The sequence below is a fragment of the Gadus macrocephalus genome, chromosome 18 (genome assembly GCF_031168955.1).
Source record: "Gadus macrocephalus chromosome 18, ASM3116895v1".
Taxonomy (NCBI): domain Eukaryota; kingdom Metazoa; phylum Chordata; class Actinopteri; order Gadiformes; family Gadidae; genus Gadus; species Gadus macrocephalus.
Window position 1 is genome coordinate 1,929,279 of NC_082399.1, and position 22,519 is coordinate 1,951,797.

General features: G+C 43.0%; 3 protein-coding genes across 10 annotated transcripts; 1 reads left to right on the forward strand and 2 right to left on the reverse strand.

The window, feature by feature from the left end:
- Positions 1 to 2,839: 2,839 nt before the first annotated feature.
- Positions 2,840 to 8,094, reverse strand: LOC132446864 (toll-like receptor 13). The gene is made up of 2 exons (XM_060037420.1): positions 7,853 to 8,094; positions 2,840 to 6,952 (listed from the first exon to the last, which is right to left on the reverse strand). The coding sequence occupies exon 2, from the start codon at positions 6,813 to 6,815 to the stop codon at positions 3,885 to 3,887; it is 2,931 nt and encodes a 976-aa protein (XP_059893403.1). The 5' UTR covers positions 6,816 to 6,952; positions 7,853 to 8,094; the 3' UTR covers positions 2,840 to 3,884.
- Positions 8,095 to 8,395: 301 nt separating this feature from the next.
- On the reverse strand, positions 8,396 to 18,848 carry LOC132446890 (parathyroid hormone/parathyroid hormone-related peptide receptor-like). The gene is made up of 14 exons (XM_060037464.1): positions 18,676 to 18,848; positions 16,916 to 17,021; positions 15,474 to 15,584; positions 15,004 to 15,125; positions 14,268 to 14,359; positions 13,856 to 14,009; positions 12,851 to 13,004; positions 12,585 to 12,645; positions 11,901 to 11,967; positions 11,440 to 11,534; positions 10,886 to 11,027; positions 9,697 to 9,738; positions 8,917 to 9,403; positions 8,396 to 8,515 (listed from the first exon to the last, which is right to left on the reverse strand). The coding sequence occupies exons 1-13, from the start codon at positions 18,751 to 18,753 to the stop codon at positions 9,020 to 9,022; spliced, it is 1,608 nt and encodes a 535-aa protein (XP_059893447.1). The 5' UTR covers positions 18,754 to 18,848; the 3' UTR covers positions 8,396 to 8,515; positions 8,917 to 9,019.
- A 518-nt stretch (positions 18,849 to 19,366) lies between these two features.
- LOC132446909 (translational activator of cytochrome c oxidase 1-like) lies at positions 19,367 to 22,422 on the forward strand. Of its 8 annotated transcripts, none has more exons than XM_060037496.1 (8): positions 19,367 to 19,495; positions 19,953 to 20,103; positions 20,134 to 20,284; positions 20,444 to 20,809; positions 20,904 to 21,010; positions 21,344 to 21,477; positions 21,622 to 21,784; positions 21,935 to 22,422. In XM_060037496.1, exons 2-8 carry the CDS (start codon positions 19,957 to 19,959, stop codon positions 22,145 to 22,147), a joined length of 1,281 nt encoding a protein of 426 aa, XP_059893479.1. In that variant the 5' UTR covers positions 19,367 to 19,495; positions 19,953 to 19,956; the 3' UTR covers positions 22,148 to 22,422. The 8 variants fall into 8 exon arrangements, with proteins under 8 accessions (XP_059893479.1, XP_059893483.1, XP_059893477.1 ...); XM_060037500.1 differs by having other exon boundaries at positions 20,134 to 20,188; positions 20,498 to 20,809; XM_060037494.1 differs by having other exon boundaries at positions 19,953 to 20,284.
- Positions 22,423 to 22,519: the final 97 nt, after the last annotated feature.

Consider the following 22,519-nt stretch of genomic DNA (forward strand, 5'->3'; position numbering starts at 1 on the left):
ATTAATAGTAATATTATAATAATAATACTATTATACTAATATTACTATTACTATATTATTAATACCAATATGATATTTATCATATATAGGTTGTCCAATGATCATTTAAATCATGTAGGCCTACCGTGAATCGATGGGGTCTGAATTAATGCTGAATGAGCGGCCTACCACCTGGTGGCAAGCCAAGGTTTTGGAAACTCAGCAATTATGTTTATTGTATATATTTTTAAGCATGACAATGGAGTACATTTCTAGTCTGCATTTGTCTTTTCACTTCTATTACTATTCAAGCAAAATGAAAACAGCCTCAGTCTGTCATACAAATTAACAAGATTCAAATTCAAAATTGTGTACGAACCCTAATGGATAGGCTAACAGTTACAAATGCAAATATTATATATATATATATATATATATATATATAGGCTATATATAGTGCTGTCAGTTAAACGCGTTATTAACGCAAACCAATTTTAACGGCGTTAATTTTGTCATCGCGCGATTAACGCAATTATTTTATTTAACAAAAAATAAACACTGGTGACATTAACGTCACTGAATGTTTAGCAGTCACTCCCACAACAATGTTAAAAAAAAATCCCCGGTCCACCGCGCAAACGTCCCGCTCCGAACAAGAAGCCGAAGAAGTTGAAGCGCCCGTAATTTTTTTATTTTTTGGCTCAAAACAAAGAAGCAGTAGCCTGACTGCTATGTTCAAGGCAGTATGTTTGTGTGTTCATCGTTTAATTGCACTATAGGCTTTTTTTTTGTATCGTCCTGTTTTGATCAGTAGGCTATAGGCCTATGCCAATGTTGTTATCAATAAAAAAAACATTTGCACAAGGTAAGCCGATGCACTTCTCCATGTTGATAAGAGCATTAAAATGGGAACAATTAATGGGACGAAGAAATCAAGGGATATTTAGCATAGAAAAAACATTTGTGATTAATCGCGATTGCTCGCGACATTAACGCGATTAATTATTTTAATCGCTTGACAGAACATATGTATTTTGTCCAGTTTTGCAGTTATCTGATCTGTCTGAGGGTGTCTAGAACATTATCCCCCTTAGATTTCGCTGTTTGTCACACACAAACACATGACTGTTTGTCACGAAACTTGCCATGTTGAGACTTCCACAACGGTCGGCATGAACTGTGAAAGTTTGCGGTCTGCCATGTGCTTTGAGGAAGTGGGATTGGATGGGGGCTGAAGGGATTTTGGGGACTTTTTTCAGTTTGATACTTTCAATGTCTTGCCAACTCTAGTAGGTTTCTCCAAATAGCCTAGGCTAGATTTAAGTGAATAAACAATTTTAAAACATGCCTTTTGCAGGTGCAATCCAACTGTCTTAGTAATTGAAGACAGACTGTTACGGCCCGAGATGGGGGGAGCCCAAACGCACGACAGACACAAGAGTTGTAACAGTTCATATGTTTATTTGCTGCGAAATGAGAAGAGGCTGGTTGTTGCTGGAGCCCAGCTGGGTTGAAGTAGGAACCAGGACTGCGGTGTGGAGGAACAGTACGTGCCGCGGTAGTGAGATGGCCAGGACAGGAGCATAGGGTTAGAACCCAACAATCAAGAAAACAGGAACACAGATACATAGTAACCAGGAACGCTACTTACGTAGACTGTTTGACTAACTGGCGATGACTGATTGAGAAGCCGGAGTCGGTAAACAGGAAGTGGGGATTAAGATGATCATCAGGTGTACCTGGTGTAGAAAAGGCGGAGAAAGGCAATGGTATCCAGCTGCAGTCCCGGAGCTGGGACCTGTGGTGTGGCAAGGGGCCGACTGTGACGCAAAGCGTTGAAAAAAGCCGAAATAAAAACCACAGGGCCCCTTGACACACCACAGGTTCTGGCTCCGGGGCTGCAGCCGGATGCTACTCGTGAAAGGAGTAGTGGGGAGAAGCTGGAGTTCGCTAGCTCCGCCCATAACATGAAACAAAAGGACCGACAAAAACCATGGACATAAAAAGAATGGACCACGGACTGAAAAATGGCCGCCCATTCATTCCTATGGAAAACTGCTCAGTAGCGCAGGGGAACATCAAGGAGAGATTTTCTTCCTGCATCACCTAAAAACGCCCTAGTCCGTGACGTACCGGATGCAGAGATATTCTCGTTTTCTAGCCTTGTTAGCATTGTAGCATCACGAACGAGTAGGCCTACACTTGTGTTGTTTACGGACCATGGAAGTAGGCTATAAGTTACTAACCACCCCCGATCATTCTCTATATGTGATCTTTAAATGACACTACTCCTGCCATCTGGGCAACAATTATTATTTAAGTACTATTAAAATTATACATAATTTATATTATTTTATATTAGTTTGTACATTTTTGACCTTATGAAGAAAAACACCGTGTATATACATTTTCAATTTTGTATTTCAGGCGTGCAGCCTTCTCCCACTCTGAATTGTAATTTCAACAGAGTTTTCAATACTGTAAAATAAAATCCAGGTCCTTAATCTTTATTTGATGATGCTCTTCTCTGCGTATTTTATAAATCAGTAACTAAAACCTTTTTTTGGTAATCATTTGTGTTTATCACACTGTTCATTCATTTCACTGTTCTTCCTCTCATTCCTTTCCTTACTTGTTTTTTTTTTACATTTCTTTGTTATTCCACTCTTCTGCCCCAGCCATACCGACTGTTTTGTTAAAATTAGAGGTTGGGGGATTTTTGTAATAAAAGCTTTTTTAATTGTAACACTTTTGGTTCAAATCCTATTTCTTACCCATGCAGCCATTCGGACGACATTTGATGATAGCTGATAACCAAGGTACACACTGTAATGCTATAATCAAGAGGACATACAGGCAGTTCAAATAAAAAGAGATAGAACTTTATTGATCTTCATAAATATGCAAGATTGCTCCATAACACAAACAACGTAGTAAACGTATGTAGGCCTAGAAAAATACAGTTCAATGTTATTGCTTAAGAAACAGATTCCTTCCAACTTATGAAAAATGCAATCAATAATTTATAGAAAAGTCAATGGTTACATATCGACCAGCAACGAAGTTGGAGTAGGCTAGCTATATGAATTGTAATACACCAACATTGTTAACTGTCATACATAGAAGCAAATGAAAATGAAATACCAACGCAACTGAAATGTTAATATTAGACTATTAACCATATTATGAGAATTACGTAGGTCTCCCATAATCATTCAGGTAATCAATATGTCCGTGCCTGTTCCTGCTTTTTCAAAGATATTTGTGTCTTGTATATCCGTGTTCAACGCCATTCATGAAAGGAAAAACCTTGAACAAGAAAAGTAAATGGAGCCGTGCACTTCTTTAATAGGTCCATGGCACTGAGCCGTTTGTTTCACTACGACTCCTTTCAGCTGCCCACCCCTCCATCCCCAGCAAAAAATATACACATAAAACGGCTAATAAAACGCTTGAGGAGGCGTTTTGAAAAGAGAAAACTTACATTTGTTTAGAACATGCTATAAATATAATTATGAGCCTTTGATTGATATCCAGACATTTTTTGCGGGGACACATTCCTGTTCCCCACTTGTATTGGAGTGAACGACGATGTCTACTTCTGGGACTCCATGAATTGAGGGACCCGTCCACAGCCCGCTAAAACGGGTGCAATACCAGGCATGGCCGCTTAGCACTGGTGGATTGCGGAAGTAGGCTATGCAATGCTCCTAGGGGCTTGACAAAAACAACACAGTGATCCTATTTAAAGAAAATACAAAAAAAACATGAGCTGTCGGTAATACACATTTAGAAACCAGAATAAAATTCCAATCGTCTACAAACACCTTTGGCAACAGATGCAAATAAAAATATAACAATCATCAACGATATGATTAAACTGTCTCAGATAATTAAACATATATTCATTGATAGATTTCCTCAGCGGTAGGATTTACTGCAGAGTCAGTTTGGTCTCCTTCTGCAGTCCCAGAGCTGTTCTTTTCCCCTGCTGCGTCCTCATCCTCCATTCTACTTCCTGTCCTCAGAGCCCTCCGGAGCTGTTTCCAGAAGAGCAGTTGGGCCATGGCCGGGTCGATGCACTCTGAGCCGGGCCACTGCAAATAGGTCTTCCTCAACATGACCTTCCTCATGCGGTGGTAGGAGGAAAGCTCCCTCTCTGGGATATGCTCCAGGAACACCAGCAGCAGAACGTCCCGATGCTCGTCAAAGAGCCGGTAGCTGGCCAGCTGGATCTCCAGTGAACACCACTCACTCTGCAGAAAGTTCCGGCTCACAACACAAAGCGTCTTGCGGCTGCCATACACAGCGGACACGATGTTGTCCACTATGTTGCGTCCCGGTTCAAAGTCCCGGTGATGAAGGCAAAGTTTGAACGAGGAGCCGTTTCCCTCCAAGTTTGGGAGCAGCTGCTCTAGAACCCAGGCTTCGTTGTTGAAATTATAGGAGATGAATGCGTCGTATTCACAGTTTTCCTCGTCTTCCCTCAGTTTGCGCCACTGTCCGCTGAACCAGGCAAGGAACACATAATAGCCATATTTAATTTTCCAATATAGCTTGACATGTAATAGAGGAACTACAATGGAAACAAAAATAACAGCAGCCGTAAAGAAAAACATATACTGTCCAAGGTCTACAAAACAAACGTTTGTGTCAAAATTGAAGAAAAAATTACCAATGCTCTCTTTGCATCGCAGGCTATGCAAATATATCAATTGCACTTTATGGTTATTAAGTGTCCAGTTTTGCAGTTGTAGGTTTTGGCATGAACAGCTGAGTGGAATCTTTCTTATGTCAAGGTAGCTGAGGCTTCCGAGGCTGTCCAGAACCTCCACATCAATGTGCTGCATCACGTTATGGGTGAGATATAAGCCTTTTAGTTTGGAAAGATTTCGAAAAACCTCTTTGGACAAATTCTGAAGGCCCATATTTTGCAGACTCAGCCTCTTCAAATTCCTCAGGTTTTTGAAGCTCCCCGGCTCGAGATTTACCAAGCCATTGCACGAGTTATCTAGCGTTAGATAAGCCAGGCCTGTCAGATCGTCAAAGGTGTCAGAAGCGAGGTGATCGATGCGGTTGTTGGTAAGGTACAGATTTCTCAGGGAGTGAAGACCTCGGAAAAAGCCATGAGGCAGCCGGCTTATACCGAAGGGCTGTTGTCCATCCAGCTTAAGATCCCTGAGACTGCTGAGATTCACAAAAGGAGAAACGAAAATTTCATGAGTGAAACGAATCCGGTTCTTAAGTAGATCCAACACTTCCAGGGTATTTTGGAACGGAGCGAACTCAATGCTATCTATTTGTTTAAGGTTGTTTCCATCCAAGTAGAGGTTTCTTAGACGTTTCAATCCCTTGAGGCCACCTTCATAAATATGGGAGATTTTATTCCCGCCCAGGTCCAAGATAGTCAGCCGACCAAGATCTTGGAATCTGCCATAGAAAATCACAGCGATGCGGTTGTTGCGAAGATTCAAGGTTTCAAGGCTACTTAAGCCCTCGAAGATGCTGCTCCACAACTCAGTCAAGAGGTTGTTGTCCAGACGGAGTATCTGGAGCTTGGGTAGCCCTCTGAGTGCTCCGAAATTAAGAATAGCTATGCTGTTTATGTTGAGGTTTAAAATTGTGAGATTTGGTGTGTGAGCAAAGGCGTCAGAGTCGACTGAGAGGATGCGATTGTAACGAAAGCTCAACTGTGTGAGGGGAAGCTTATATTTTGTACCCTTGCAGGACAACAGTTGGTTGATGTGGTTGTGCTCTATTTCGAACCTTTTTATGTGTTTCTGTCCTTCAAGAAACTCGAGACATTTGACCTGTTTCAGATTGTTTGAGGAGATGTCGAATGTTCCTGTGATTTGAGGGCAGTTGGTTAATGAAGTATTTGGTAACATATTAAATCTATTCGATTTCAGAGTCATGTGGATCGTGTGATTACTTTTCCTGAAAAACGTGCATAGCTTATTGATCTGACTTGGATTGGTTAAGCCCATGTCAGAGAAGTCAACATAAGTAGCATCAACGTTGGTCAATTTGAAAAATTCAAATATTTTAACTTTTGTTGAACCCATCTGTAAATAGCGAATCTGCGCTAGGTCGACTCCTTTGAAAGCAGTAGTTGATAGTTCCACGTTCTTTGATAAATCTAATAGTCTGATGTTCGTTAGAAATGAATCAGGGCAAGCCAATGATAACAACTTATTTCCACATACAAACAATTCCGTCAGGCTCTTAGGCAATGAGCTGTTTAAATGAGAGAGGGTTGTCAAAAAGTTAAAGCCAAGATCTAGCGTCTTCAGTTGACTTAGGGAAGAAACGGATCGCACGACGACAGAGAAGTTATGCAGACTGTTATTTCGTAAGATCAAGGTGTTCAACTGAGGGGTGGAAGTGAAGAGGCTCTGGGGGAGGTCTTCCAAGAGGTTGTGTTCCAGCGAGAGATAATTGAGGTTGTGAAGGTCCTGAAAAACAGAGCAGTTGAGTTTTGATAGGAGGTTGAAGGACAAGCTGAGAGTCCTGAGTTGATGCATCCCCCCGAAAGCAAGCCCGTCAATGAACTTCAAATTGTTACTGTCTATACAAAGGTTTTCCAATTTGAAAAAACGTATAAAGCTCTCTGTGGGTATGTGCGAGACGCTATTATTTCCAATGGTGATGTTTATGGCAGATGCTGGCAGGTCACCCACAATTAAAGATATGAGCTTTTCGGCTCGTTGACTGCAAGTGAATGTCAGATTATTTGAGTATTGATCTCCAATGCAATTTTTAAAGCCGTACTGATGGGAGAATTGAATCAAAAGCCCAACTGTCAATATTGATAGGTGTCTTGTTGAATCCGCCATTTTGATAAATATTTAGGTCAAGAGATGCTCCCAGGGTATTTCCCGTGTGGTTTAAATCTGGATCACTGTTCTTTTTTGATGCAATTCCATTCTTATCATTATTGCAGTGTATGAGATAAGTAATGTATCCCGGAAACCTATAGAAAAAAAGAAAACAAAAATCATATTTCTACGTTTAGTATGATAATACCATATTCAGATCTTCCTGTAGTGCCAAATGCAGAAGCCCTTTCCAACAGAAGTCATTTTCAAACGTCTTTCATGAGTGGTCCTCATATGGCATATATACACATGTGTGTGTGTATATATATATATATATATATATATATAACGTGATGTATACACATTATTCAAGCTATTTGACTAGCTTGACTAAAGTAAGTAACTCACGCCTCATTATTCAACAATAGAGGCCCCCAACACCAATGATAGAACCAGGCTATCAATTCCTTTACAGATCTCCCCCCCAATCAAATGGTGTACATTTCAATAGGTTTCATCTGGGTCAAAGTTACCGCATCGGTCATCATTCCCTGCAGTACACCGAAAGTATTTTATTTTTCTTCAGACGGGTCGGTCAAGATTCAGCAGTTTCAGGTTCCATATAAAGCAACCCAGTCGCCCGAAAAAGAAAATTGGTAGGCCATTTGTGCGTTTCTGCAAACGTAGCCTATGATAATAATAATCCATGTGGATTCCCTTTTTCCAAGTTTCGTTACACATGAATAACCAATTATCCATTAGCACCATGGTCCCGTTAAAATGTTCTTTATACCTTTTTGAGAAAACGGATCATAGCCTACGTTAGTACCCGGACCTAAATGTCCCTGTTGTCCCAATTGTAATTATATAGGCCTACCTGAAAAAGATTTGCATTTCAGCAAATAAAAACATTTGATCAGAATGAAAATATAACGATCGCTCCAACCGCAAACTGTATGCATTCTGTATTTACATTCGTGTCTGTAGTCATTTAATGTTGAATTTTAAGGTTGTGTAATAAAAGGAAACGGACAAGCAAATGTCTGCTCTCTTACCATGTTGTACGCCGACGCCTGACGATTTAGAGCTTTTTCACACTGTTCTTGGAAATACGATGGAGCGTGCCGCGCTCGGTGGCCAAGCCTGGTGTGAGCGCGTCGAGCGCATCTTTTGTGTCTAAGTGCGCCTTACGCGAATCATCGATCGCCCCTGTGTGCAAACGACGCGCGCTCAGACTTAAAAGTTGAGTCTCCACATAGTCTGTGCAAGAGCTTGCTCTGCCTGCCCACCTGTCTGGCTGTGTGCGGAGCGTCTCCCACTGCGGGCGCGTCGAGCAAGGACCTAGTGGGGGGGAGGAGTCACGAAGATCCCCCTGCATGCCTATTGGCTGGCACTAACGACACCGTAGGACACGCTTATCACACAGCTGATTTATTCACATACGGTCGTATACATATATATATATATATATATATATATATATTATGTTTCCATGTTTCTATTCTGGGAAAAGTAACGTATAGCAGAAAAAGCATTGCATCGGAAGAAGTTATCCAACAGTCCAAGATACATAAAAGGGTTTTTTTTTTTTCTTCAAATAACAGAAATTATGTATAAACATATTTAACAGCCTCAAAAAGATTGAATGAAAAAAAACATCCGTGATTGTTTACATTACATGAATAGATTCATGTGTTTCATTAAAAAGTGATAAAAAACTAATGTTATGAGTTTTCTCAGAAGGGTGGCTGGTGTCTCCCTTAGGGATAGGGTGAGAAGCTCAGCCATCCGTGAGGAACTCGGATTAGAGCCGCTGCTCCTTTACTTAGAAAGGAGTCAGCTGAGGTGGTTCGGGCATCTGGCAAGGATGCCCACTGGGCGCCTCCCTTGGGAGGTGTTTCAGGCACGTCCAGTGGGGAGGAGACCTCGGGGAAGACCCAGGACCAGGTGGAGAGATTATGTCTCAACACTGGCCTGGGAACGCCTCGGGATCCCCCCGTCAGAGCTGGTCAATGTGGCCCGGGAAAGGGAGGTCTGGGGCCCCCTGCTTGAGCTGCTCCCCCCGCGACCCGACCCCGGATAAGCGGACGAAAATGAGATGAGATGAGATGAGAAAAACAAATGTTCTCTGGCGCGGGAGAAGGGGACCGTTCGACATCGAGGTGCTCCGTGTCCAAATGGGGCGTTTTGGCTGTACCGGGTGGGGGTTCTAAAGTAAACATTCACAGCATTGTCTCCAGCTCCTCCAGGTGTCCTTCCTGAGGTCCTCCAGGGGTCTCTCCCCCGGGGCCCCCATCACACCACACCGAACCCCGCCGTCCACAGCCTGTCCCTGGGGGGCTGGGCGTCTGGAGAGCGTCGCGGGTCTCCATGAGGTCGCTGGAGGCGGAGCACGGAGGACTGTTTCTGATCGGGTGCATGGAAGGCGGGGCCACCGGCAAGACTCCGCCCCTCGAGGTGACGGCAGAGGAGCTGACGCTGTTATTGGTGGTCAGGTTGCCGTAATACGAACTGACTCCGCCCCCACTGCTGGTCATCCTGGACTTCTGTCTGAGGTCCGACACTAAACTCCGTCTTAGCCACGCCTTCTTTACCTCAGCCTGCACCTGATAGGAGGGGAAAGAGTGAGCCAGGAGCCGGGATTATAGTACATTATAGTACAAATTATATTAAATGAAACATATCAGATTAGATATCCTATTAGATATCCTATTAGTACATCCGATACATTTTGCTATCAGATCAGATATCAGATTCTATATTCGATTGGATATCAGATAATATTAGATATCAGAACAGATTAGCTATCAGATAAAACTTCAGTTCAGATTGTATGTTAAATCAGATTGGGTAAAATCAGTACAAACATCAGTTAAAATATCGGATCACAGATCAATACCTCTCCGTTGCAGAAACAGTAGATGAAAGCCACAACAAATCCCTGCAAAATGAAAATACACACAAGCACACATGAACACATTTCAATGTCTTTATTTGTGTCCGCATTTATAAAATACATTGCAAGGGCACAAATATTTTCAGTTGCTTTTGATGCCCTACATCCTCGAAACAACATGTTGCAGTACTTGAGTCAAACATGCACAGAATGGACAATACGTACACATGAGCTTATTCAATCAACGTTGGTTGAACACAGTCTGTTAACAGACAGAGAAAATCTATGGGTACAGAAAACACCTCCTCCTCCAAATAGCTCGGCTGACTATAATGGAGGAGATTGAGCAATATGTTGCAAGCTGCTTGGCTTTACGTTTGGGCAACCTCATAATTCTCAAGCCTCTGACCACCAGCCTGTGGACATGACCTAGGCTGCCGAAAATAAAAACGATGAGCTGGCATTTATAGCCTAAATGTATGATAGCTTGCACTAATGGTTGGTATTTAACTTGTTTAGTAAGGAAAGCTTCCTCTAAACTTGAGTCGAAAGTGCAACCAACTTCCCATAGAAAAACCTCTCTGTTATTCTCATCAATCACAATGACATCCGGTGTATTTGCTGTTATACCTTTAAATACATGGGGGTCATTGCATTGAAACATTTCTGGTTTCACACATGAATGTTTGTAGAACAAAACAGAGGAATAAAACATGGGTGACACATCTTTGGTGATAATGTCAACAATCCTGTCATGCCTGGCTATGTATAGTTCTTGGTAAATATTACAACCGTTTAAAATGTGGGACATAGACTCTATGGTCTGACGCTGTCCATGGTGTAGACAGTGAGAGTCATGATTATTGGGATACCTGATGGACAGATTCAGTTTTGTTGGCAGCACCTGGAGGCGTGCCTTTATCGTAAAAGGCACGCCTTTTACGATAGTGAACATGAACACACACACATACTCACGCACACAAACACACACACACACACAAACACACACACACACACACGCAAACACACACTGCATATATGGTTGATGTGTGTTTATTGATCTATGCTTATAATAATATGATTACATGTATGGATACATATGCATTCAAACGTATAAAGTGGTTAATGTACATACAAGAGTGTGTGTATACATTGCGCGCGCGCGCGCGTGTGTGTGTGTATTATGCGTTACCTGAAAGGAGTTGAAAAACATCTCGTAGTGCATCTGGACCTGCCAGAGGAGGCCAGAGACGGCAGTGTATGGAATAGCCATGAAGAGCATGTAGTGAACTCCAAACAGAGGCATCAGGACAAGTGTGGACTTCAGCAACTTCCTGGAACCAGAGAAATACCATGCAGTGAGCTCTGAACACAATGAGGCCTCCGGTGAACTCTAAACACTGTTGACACTATGTAGTGAACCCTTAACACTATGAGCAGCACTCCGAATAGTCTGAAGACTGCGTAGTGAACTCTAAACACTTTGAATACCAGTGCACTCCAAATACTCTAAGGACTATGTGGTGAACTCAAAACACTAAAGCAACAATATTTGGTGAACTCTGAACACTAGAAACACTGGCGAGCCCTTTGGCACAATGATCACTATGTGGTGAACTCTGACCCCTAGGAACACTATGGGGTTAACTCTGGGAACACGACATGGCAAAGCATACCTGTAGGTTACCTGTGCTACTGGGTCACCTGAAATACTGGGTTGTAGGTTACCTGTCCTAGGTTACCTACCTGTACTGCTGCCTTGGGTCTAATTTGCCTGTGTTCGTTTCCCACAGCTTGGAGGCCAGGACTCGTATGATGTTGAGGAAGAGGAAGAAGTTCACCTGCAGAATGGATTAGAGCAACACCCTTCAGGACAGGGTCAACAGTACAACCTAAACAAGAACTCCTTGATGTAGACGTAACTTACATTAATGTGAAGGGTGTGTAGGTACAGCATCAACATCACAATTAAAGTCTCGCCCTCTACAGTACTCTACACACTACAGTGATATGGAGCACATCATATAATGACATGGCTTACATCCTACAAGGATATATAATGATATGGTTTACACTATAATGATATGGTGAACCTGCTATATTGATATGGTATTAGTAATATAATGATATGGGGTACATACTATAATGATATGGTGAACCTGCTATATTGATATGGTATTAGTAATATAATGATATGGGGTACATACTATAATGGCTGCCAAGATAGGAACCTGATAAATCCATTTCAGATTTCCTGCACTGATGTCCCAGCATCTGAAACAGAAGATCCAACGCAATGTTTGTGTGTCCATTATGAACACAATACACACACGCACGCATGCACACACACACACGCACGCACGCATGGGTCCACGCACACTGCTCATGGGAATTTTCTTAACTCAAAGTTATCCTGAGGGCAGAAACGTTTTTGATTGGTTCAATCTGACAACCAATCGCAAGACAGCAGAGAATTGTGGAGGCGGGCCGCCGAATTTCAAACTCAGGTTGGGTATGGAATTCTCTTTTTTGGCCATTTTTGCAAAATTTCTTGAAATCCTTATCATAACCCACTTACAGCCACTGAGTTAGAAGTACTGACATGAACATTAAACAAGTCAATCATCTGTGGAACGGGCAGGGCTCGAAAAACTCCAGCCAATGATTTCCAGACCCACGAGTGGCATTGGACAGTAAGTACGTCAATGCAAGTTTGCACAAATGCACTCATACAAACACACACACAGTCCCACTTTCACACACATGAAAACACAAAGATAACCCTCACATAAATACAACACACATGACACAGACAACACAAACATAAAGACAAAACACATGGCACAGACAACACAAACATAAAGACAACACACACACATGGATATACTGACTGTGTGTCCGCTAGTGAGGCTCGGACACTGACCCAGATGGAGACAAAGACAGCTGGTACCCCTGGGGGGGGGGGGAGGGAGGGAGGGAGGGAGGGAGGGAGGGGGAGGGAGGGGGAGAGAGAGAGAGAGAGAGAGAGAGAGAGAGAGAGAGAGAGAGAGAGAGAGAGATAGATAGATGTATTGTAAAGATGAACTTCATTACGTCACTGCAATCTATCGTATAGATTAACCCCATGTGACTACAGCGTAGGAGACAGATGAATTACCCCAGCCGATAATGCTGAGGGTACACAGGTAGCTTCTGTCGGAGAGGAAGGCCATGAAAATCAGGCTGTGCAGGTACACTCCCTCCACCAGGATCCAGTAATGGTTGGTTGCCAGGAAGTACAGGAACAGGGTAACAGCCAGCTTACAGCCAAACTGTCGGAGAGATGGATAAAAGGAGCAGCAAACATGGCTCACTCTGATAACATCAGCACCCCTCACACACACACGCACACACATACACGCAAACACAAACACACACACACACTGGTGACACACATGACCCCATGCAGGTCATGTGTGTCTGTAGAGCTGTGCAGGTTGGACTGCAGAGCTCTACAGACTGTGAGCCGGTGATGATGTCGATCAGCATCGCCAACACATCTGAGAGGCGCCAAAGACTGGCTTGCAACAGAAACAAGCGTTTCCCCTGGATGAAATGCCATTACGTTTACATTTCTCAACCGTCTCATAAGTCGTTTTTATGTTTATATTAAATCATACAATATGTATCTATAATAAATTTGATTATTTAATTTATAGGCCAACTGGAAGTGGATATGGATCAGATGATATTTAGAAAATACAGAATAGTGCTTGCGGAACTGAAAATGCCATTTTCAAGGGATAGTTATTCTAATCATGCTCCAGCCTTTTGTAATGCTCAAAAGCTCTCTATTGTATTGGCTTGAAATATATAAATGCAATAAATACATGTCCATCACTTGGGGCAGGGGTTCTCAAATTATATGAGGCCGGGGACCCCCCCATAGGGCAGAATTATTTTCAAGGACCCCCTCATAACCGCAACACAAATGTAATCATATAGGCTCATGTCTATTTGTTCTGTTAGATGCTTTTGAACTCAATCATTCAGTGCTAATACCACAATAGTGTTAAATAAGCATTTTATTGCACGTGGACCCCACTTTGAGGGCCACTGACTTAGGGCTTTGGTGCTTTGGGGTTTCGACATAAGGGTTAGGGGTTAACAGTTTAGTCTTTACCAGCTGAGGTGGGTGTACGGTAAGCTGCCATCCTGCCTGGTCGTCTTCTGTCATCGAGTGGAGAACGGCGTCCTTCACAAAGATACTCACAGCTCGACATATGAAGGAGAGGAAGAGGTGGATGTGGATGTGATTCCGTGTGCAGTGAAGACGCCTGCAGGATGTCAGTGGAAACACAAAGAAAAATGTAAATATATGAACTCTTCACAGTAGGAACGTTATTTAGTGAATGGAGAACATGCTATTGTGTATAAATAGAAACTATATATATACATATATATATATATATATATATATATATATATATATATATATATATATATATATATATATATATATATATATATATGTATATCTGACTCAGTGTTATTCTGAGCACCTGAGAATAAAGCAATTGAGGTCAACAACGTACTTGAAGTAGCATAAGGTGAAGACAGCGACGAGCAGACACAGCAGGGAGATGGAGTAGCCCACTGTGTACATCATGTGGAGCCTTCTAAACACCTTTAGACATTTAGACATCAGACCTAAATACCTTTAGACATCAGACCTAAACACCTTTAGAGATCAGACCTAAACATCTTTAGACATCAGACCTAAACACCTTTAGAGATCAGACCTAAACATCTTTAGACATCAGACCTAAACACCTTTAGAGATCAGACCTAAACATCTTTAGACATCAGACCTAAACACCTTTAGAGATCAGACCTAAACATCTTTAGACATCAGACCTAAACACCTTTAGAGATCAGACCTAAACATCTTTAGACATCAGACCTAAACACCTTTAGAGATCAGACCTAAACATCTTTAGACATCAGACCTAAACACCTTTAGACAGTTAGACATCAGACCTAAACACCTTAGACAGTTAGACATCAGACCTAAACACCTTTAGAGATCAGACCTACACACCTTTGGACATCAGACCTAAACACCTTTAGGCAGTTAGACATCTGACCTAAACATCTTCAGACAGTTATATATCTGACCTAAACACGTTTAGAAAGTTAGGCATCAAACTTAAACACCAAAAGACATAAACCTCTTTGGGCTTCAGACCTAAACACCATTCGACATCCAACCTAAACACCTTCAGACTGTTAGAAATGCATACTGTTAAACAAGCTGCAACAATCAGAAACCTCCGCTTGGCTGCTGTAGTCGTAGTTGAGGGAAGTGCACTCGGTGTAGTTGGCCCATGTGCGGTTCAGGGCGTTGGCCTGCTCCCAGGCCCCAGAGAGGTCACATTGCCGATGAACCCGACCTGTGACCAAGAAAGTTCTCAGTGTTGACCACTGACTTAATACCATAATGAATACACCTAATAGTGTAAGGAATACAACAAAAACAATAGTAAATAGACAAAACACGATAGAAGATACACTTTATATTGTAGTAAATACACAGAACACGATAAGAATAAACAACATGCACAGACAGGATAATCAATAATAATGTAGTAAGTTGATATTTACATTCAAGAATTTCAAGACTCTTTTTTCCCCACAATGAAAGCACACAATCCCAACTGGAGTATCAACCAGAAATAAACTATTAAATATCCCACTGCCAATGCAGGCACTGTTTATTATAGAGAAGACTGTCGCTATACCTTTGTGGTTGAAGTCATAGATGTACTCTGGACAGGGTATGGACACCCACTCTCCAGCTCCGCCGCTGGGCCAGCAGACGATACCGTCCCACTCAGGAACACACTCGCCTGCTAGGGTTACACTAGGGTTACACTAGGGTTACACTAGTGAAACACTAGGGATGCGTTAGGGTTAGATCAGGGTTACAGGTTAGATTTGGGTTGGAATAGGGTTATGCGTTAGACTACTGTTAGCCATTAGGGGTGGACTAGGATGAGATAGAGTAAGGGGTTAGACTCGTGTTAGACTAGGGTTAGGATTTAGACTAGGGTAAGAATATAATTAGGGGATAGAATAGCGTTGGATATGATTGTTGTTTAGACGACGCATAAAAGAGTTAGGGGTTTGACTAGGGAAAGACCAGAGTAATATAGTATTAAGGGTTAGACTAGGATTAGAAAAGAGTGAGACTAGGATTAGGGTTTAGATAAGGGTTAGACTAGGATTAAGTGTTAGATTAGAGTTAGGGCTAGACAAGTGCTAGAGGTTATACAAGGGTTAGACTAAGGTGATGGGTGAACTACCCTGTTGGGGAGAGGAGTTACACTAGGTTTAAAAACTAATTCAATGCAGAAAAAAATTATAGATCAAAAACATTATACACTGGGCGTATTCCCCAGCAGGGGATAGCGGTTGTACTGGCCAATTTCCAGTCTCCACCAGTAGAATACTGTGGCTGTATATAGAAGCTCCAAATATGTCTGGTCGATGACATTGCTTGTGCCGGGCAGCTTCTAGTATATTCAGGACAAGTCTGTGCTTGTATTGGGCAAAAGTTTTTCCACCATTGAGATGTGTTGCATTTCACGCACCTGTGATTGACAGGCAAGATCACGTAAGCTAAGCCCCGATTGGTCGGAAATTGTCCGGGAGCGTTCTTTAAATCAAACTTGACTCCTTTTTTGGAGTCACCTTTCCATCACTCAGAGCTGACAGAATGCCATGCCATTTGTACAAAATTACACTCAAATAAAAGCTCTGGAAATATACAAGAAATTCTTAAGGAGAATGGAAAATGTTGAGGACTTCTTAAGGAAACTTCTTATTAATTATCCTGGGAAGTTCCCAGGATCGGGCTCCTGGTCTCCAGCACTCTGCATAATATCCAAAGACAATCAACAACTGATCATGCATACGTGTCATGTGAGGAACATTAAATGTAAAGGATATTAAAAAGGTTGTTTATCTGTCTTGTGAATGTCAGAGACCTCTAGTCCAGGCTGATATCATTGTCTCTTTGACAGCCAAATTTCCTCTCAGGGCTAAATTGAGCAACAGCCTCACGGATGAGGGAGATTGCAACATAACGTATTCCACTTTTAATTTCACTCTTACATTACTGTGTCTAGTACAGGATTGGTTTCCTTTCACACTCTTTGGAGTAGAAAGAAATGTAAAAAACCTTTTATGAGGGCCATCTGATTCCGGATGCTGCGATCACACGCGTCCTGAGCACCAATCAGAAGGTAGATCTGCTCTTCTCTTGTGATCACATCGTCAGAGTCTATCTGAGAATGACATTTATATTGGAAAAAAAGAAAATAATTAATGGATACATTAGTCATCATGGGTGGGGAGATGGGCTCCGCGATGGGAATTGAAGACAGCTCGTTAACAAGCAAACAGCAACACTGTCGTGAGGTAGGCCTACCCCGGCGACAACACGTTGTAACGAGCTGTCAACACTCATCTGCTCTGCGTTTTACTAATCCAACATCATTCACGTGTCAGAGCGTGTTTTTATAAATAGCAGCCAACCGCACTGCCGTCCAGAGACATGTGGTCAGCGTTCGGGTTAGGCTGTTGATTTGAAGTGATTCTTCAACCACAGCCCAGGACATGAGCCCCCTCCCAAGGGTCCAATTTGGCGTCTTGGGGAGTCGTGAAATAGTTGTACATGGATGCAGAATGTAACGCTGCCATGCCAGGCCTTCTCCAGAGGGGTGTGTGGGGGGGGACACGGCTGGCCCCCTGCCTGCATGCAGTTTGCTTTCTCCGTAGACCGCTGAACAATTGTTGTAAATCGAATCCCGTTTTCTTCCCCACGGGCCTGTTTTTCTAGAACTGTTCCCTCTTACCGTCCACAATTGGTCATGCTTGCGTGTCAATCAAGATCTCTTCCTGACAAGTGAGGGGTTCTTGATGTAAATGAATTTGTTCTATTACCTCATTGGCCCACCCAGTAGTAAAGCTTACATTAGGTCCCCATTGGAACTGACGCAGTGTTAGAGCTAAAGGCACTACTGAGTCTGACTCGTTTCTGCCCACACACAGAGTGGTCAGAGCAACACCGGACAACTCAACAGACTCAGCGTCAGAGATAAACCAGACCCCATAGACGTGACTCCTTCATCATGCAAACCTCCCAATTAATTCTATGGATTTAAAATGAGCCTAAATGTAATCATTGTTTATCAATACAGACTTGTGTGCTCTCCTTGCAGAATTAATAGATTCTAGATAAATAAATACTGTGACAGCATAGCCCGCTCAGACAGGCCCATTCATTCGTTTCACTCAGTGGGCTGTAGGTCAGAGGTCAGAGGTCGATGTGTATTATCCTGTGGAAAACTGAGATCAGGTTAGAGCTGCCCTGAGGGTCAGGCAAACCTTGCTCTTAACCCTGGTCCACCAACAACGGACAAGCCCTGACAAAAAGGAGATATTCTACCTTGAAGCTGTATTGGGTTGTTGCTAAATAGCCTAATATTTTGTATATTTCTGGTGTTACCTGCCCATGATTATTACTCAGCTGGTCGGTTAATACTACTTTGGATAATCCAATTGCATGATTGATTTCATTTTGGATATTCTTTGTTGTAATTCAACCATTACGGTGTTCGACAACTTTACCTATTTCTGATTTTGCTATTGCTTTTATGTCTCCCCACACTACTGCCCCTACTGCACATTTAGCATCCTGCAGAATTGGGCCTCAAATGGCGACATAAATGTACCTGATTCAGTGATTAGACCATATATAAAACTTATTTTACAGGTGGAACATGATGACATATTTGTTATATTTAAACAATAAATAACAGATGTGATTTTACTTGAAATGTAATTCATATGTCACATGTCAACTATCCCAAAACACAAATCTGAATAACCTCATCAGCCATCCATTGATGACAGCCAATGAAGCAGGCTTCTACTCACCAGTGCAGTCACAGTCTTCAGGGAGAGCTGGTGCAAAAGGAGGATGCAGATCCAGACAGAAATCATGACTGTTTCCATCCCTCTATCTGGTTACCATAACTACCCAGATACCTTTAAAAGCTTTGATACCATAGCTGTTCTGCCTGCTACATCTTCATGTCTTGCATCTGAAGAACCACCACGTAGGACCCCGCCTCCAGCCTTGCTGGGTAGCTGGGGGTGTGGTCTGCTTTGGGAGGAGTTTCAGAAAGGAGGAGACCCACGTCTGAGGCTTTCATTCACATATTGTACTATTCTCAAGACCATGCTGTGTTCTACCAATGCTCAGGAATCGGATTGTATTTTAGGCTTTACTTTGCTGTTTCAATGTTGTTATACACTGGGAATAGACGAGACCACAAAACGAAAAATGAATAGCCCACACTTCATGGCTAATAAACACATAGACTGAAGCTTTGCATGTTAAAAACAAGGGTGTAAAAAAAGAGAGAGAAACGGTTGACCCTGTATTAATCAGTTAAATGAAATATGATATAGAGTGAAGGAAAATATAAAGCCCAGTCTAAGCTAGAATAAGGTTAGAATTTAACAAAGGAAACATTTGGGTACTTTCTGCTGGAGGTGATAGAAAGGGGATTATTTTAAACCTCAGCTCCCCCTCCTGACCAGTGGATGGCGGTAGTGCACCCCAAAGGTATGTGTGGCCGCCGTTAAAATCGCAAAGAAGATTCATTTCGAAGTGTTTCTTCCCTCAAGGACGGCTGGATGTTTGTTTTTTTATTGACTATAGATTATAAGTCCATGATGTCCCTATACTAAGGTAGTACCTCTTCTCACCCCAGCCCATCACACTATTGTTAGTTATGTATTGGTTCTCCTAGCGCTATATAGAGTGCAGAACTGTATTTTGCATTGCATAGATTACTGACAGGTGAGCTGTCAGTACACAACACCAAATGGTGTCAGTTCTATATAGATCTCTGAAGACAACCTGACTGAGCTGTTTGTGAGTTGAACCTTAAAATGATCTTGTAAATGCAAGTGCATGCGATTATTACAGTGATAAGTGTAAGATAAACAATGCACCTCACGAGCAAAGTACAAAAACATTGTGTGTGTGTGTGTGTGTGTGTGTGTGTGTGTGTGTGTGTGTGTGTGTGTGTGTGTGTGTGTGTGTGTGTGTGTGTGTGTGTGTGTGTGTGTGTGTGTGTGTGTGTGTGTGTGTGTGTGTGTGTGTGTGTGTTTTAATGTGTGTCCATTGTATTTCGCATTGTTAGGGTTATGGCAGGAGGAGTCGTGCTGAGAGGGATAGCCCACGCAGCTCCAAGAAACCTTTCCTTCACCTGCTCATCGACCGAACTGAGGCGGATACTTCTTTCTGGTCCTGTGGACCAGCTGGCCAGATCCTCAACTACAAGTGTACCAGCTAGTGTACCAGCTACTAGTGTACCAGCTACAAGTGTACCAGCTAGTGTACCAGCTACTAGTGTACCAGCTACAAGTGTACCAGCTAGTGTACCAGCTACAAGTGTACCAGCTAGTGTACCAGCTACTAGTGTACCAGCTAGTGTACCAGCTACTAGTGTACCAGCTACAAGTGTACCAGCTAGTGTCCTAGCTAGAAGTGTACCAGCTAGTGTACCACCTACAAGTGTACCAGCTAGTGTCCTAGCTAGAAGTGTACCAGCTAGTGCCCTAGCTAGAAGTGTACCAGCTAGTGTACCACCTACAAGTGTACCAGCTAGTGTCCTAGCTAGAAGTGTACCAGCTAGTGTCCTAGCTAGAAGTGTACCAGCTAGTGTCCTAGCTAGAAGTGTACCAGCTAGTGTACCACCTACAAGTGTACCAGCTACAAGTGTACCAGCTAGTGTCCTAGCTAGAAGGACACCAGCTACAAGTATACCAACTGCTAGTGTCCTAGTTAGATGTGTACTAGCAAGAAGTGTACCAGCAACAAGTGTCCTAGCTAGTGCCCTAGCTAGGAGTGTACCAGTTAGAAGGCTCCACTTGGACACCTCACATTGTGCGGGACATAACAAGTGGTCCAAGGTGAAACACATCAAAGGACCGAGGGATGAAGCCCGTGGCAAAATGTTTATGAAGTATGGCATGATGATCAGAATAGCAGTGAAAGGTAAGTGCATCATATTCATGTTACGGCGCTTATAAAATCCCTGAATGTGTTTGCGTGCCGTCGTTTCATCTAAACCCCCCGCCGTGTGTTGCAGAGGGGGGGCCCAACCCGGACTTTAACGCCACTTTAGCCCAAATATTGGAGCAATGCCGGGGTCACAACATGCCCAAGGCCTCCATCGACGCCGCCATCAAGAACGCGGTAGGTTAGACGGTATCATCACCTCCACTGTACTCGACAACATGAATGATGGTGAAGAAAATGGTGTACACATGTCGTCGACACTTATCAACTCTAAATACTGAACCATCTATAATAATGTCAATAATGGAGCCTTGAAACGTACTGATGTCCATCGATTTGAAAGGATTTCTATTACGGTTTATATGTTGATTCAGGTGTTATTGCTTTAGACACTGATGTTTAATCTCATGTTCTATGTTAAATATTCGCTTCAGCACAATTCCCCGGCTCTTTGTTGGGACGCTGTGGAACAGGTGCGTTCCTCTATAAGACTTCTCTTTTCCCTGACAGGAGAAGGCTAAGACCGGCACCCAGCACACGTACGAAGCCCGGGGACCGGGGGGCTTTGCGTTGCTCATCGAGGTCCTGACCGACAACAACACTCGCACCAACCAGGAAATCAAACACCTGCTGAAAACAAACGGGTCACTTTTACTATTTATTATTACTGCTGCTGTAGACGTACTGTCATGTATTTCAGAAGAGAGTGAGATTACCACCTAAATACTTCTGTAGAGGTGTTAGGATTCAAGGGAGGGCTGAGACTGAGATTCTGTTCCTGTCCACAGGGGGGTGCTGTCGGACGGGGCCCGTCACACTTTTGACAGGAAAGGAGTGGTCGTGGCCGAGGCCGGAAGCGTCTCCCTCGAAGAGGCCCTGGAGCTGGCCTTCGAAGCGGGGGCAGAAGATGTCCGGGAGATGGAGGAAGAGGAGGAGAGGCCGATGCTGCAGGTAAGAGGAAGAAGGCCACTACTGTGGACGCGTACGTCCATTGGAGCCACCATGTGAAGTATCGCTATGTGATGTTTTTCTCATCATTTTTTGGAAGTTCCTCAGAGTCTCATGGATCTGTATGTTTTCTGTGTGTCTGTCGGTCTTCAGTTCATCTGCAGCCAGGCAGAGTTGAGTTCTGTGAGGGCTTGGCTGGAGAGCCGAGGGGGGATCCGCATTGTGTCTTCGGGACTGGAGTTCGTGTCCCACACACCGTTGCTGCTGGAGCGCAGTCAGCTTGAGGCGGCCTCCGTTCTGCTGGAGGCCCTGAACGACTGCCCTGACGTGCTGCGGGTGTGGGACAACATCCAGGCTGAACATTGAACACTGTGACACCCAACCTCACCCATGTAGGGTGCCACTGTCCACATCGCAGCCTTCACAGGGTGCCTTCATCCCAACCTCCATCGGCTTACCTGTATCCCAACCGGATGGTGTGAGACAACATCCAGGCTGAACACTGAAACACTGGGACATAGTTTACCTATATGGTATCTACATAATAATGTATAATAATAATAATGAATTGCATTTATGATGTGCTTTTATCAGTTAGGGATTTGTGATTGCTGTATCAAAATAAATACACGTACAAAGTTTTCGACACAGTTTAATCTTTCAAAGAAAGTACTTTTTTAAGGAAGCCTCCAGTGTGTTTCTCATAGGTAAGACTTAATCATGTTTCTCAGCCAGGAT

Coding starts and splice junctions, on each gene's coding strand:
- LOC132446909 (XM_060037494.1), top strand. CDS start 19,957: ATGGCAGGAGGAGTCGTGCTGAGAGGGATAGCCCACGCAGCTCCAAGA. Junction 21,011..21,343: donor ACGCCGCCATCAAGAACGCG/GTAGGTTAGACG, acceptor TTTCCCTGACAG/GAGAAGGCTAAGACCGGCAC. Junction 21,478..21,621: donor CACCTGCTGAAAACAAACGG/GTCACTTTTACT, acceptor TCCTGTCCACAG/GGGGGTGCTGTCGGACGGGG.
- LOC132446864 (XM_060037420.1), bottom strand. CDS start 6,815: ATGGCGGATTCAACAAGACACCTATCAATATTGACAGTTGGGCTTTTG.
- LOC132446890 (XM_060037464.1), bottom strand. CDS start 18,753: ATGGAAACAGTCATGATTTCTGTCTGGATCTGCATCCTCCTTTTGCAC. Junction 15,126..15,473: donor CTATGACTTCAACCACAAAG/GTATAGCGACAG, acceptor TCTTGGTCACAG/GTCGGGTTCATCGGCAATGT. Junction 12,646..12,850: donor CCTCAGCATTATCGGCTGGG/GTAATTCATCTG, acceptor CCCCCCCCCCAG/GGGTACCAGCTGTCTTTGTC.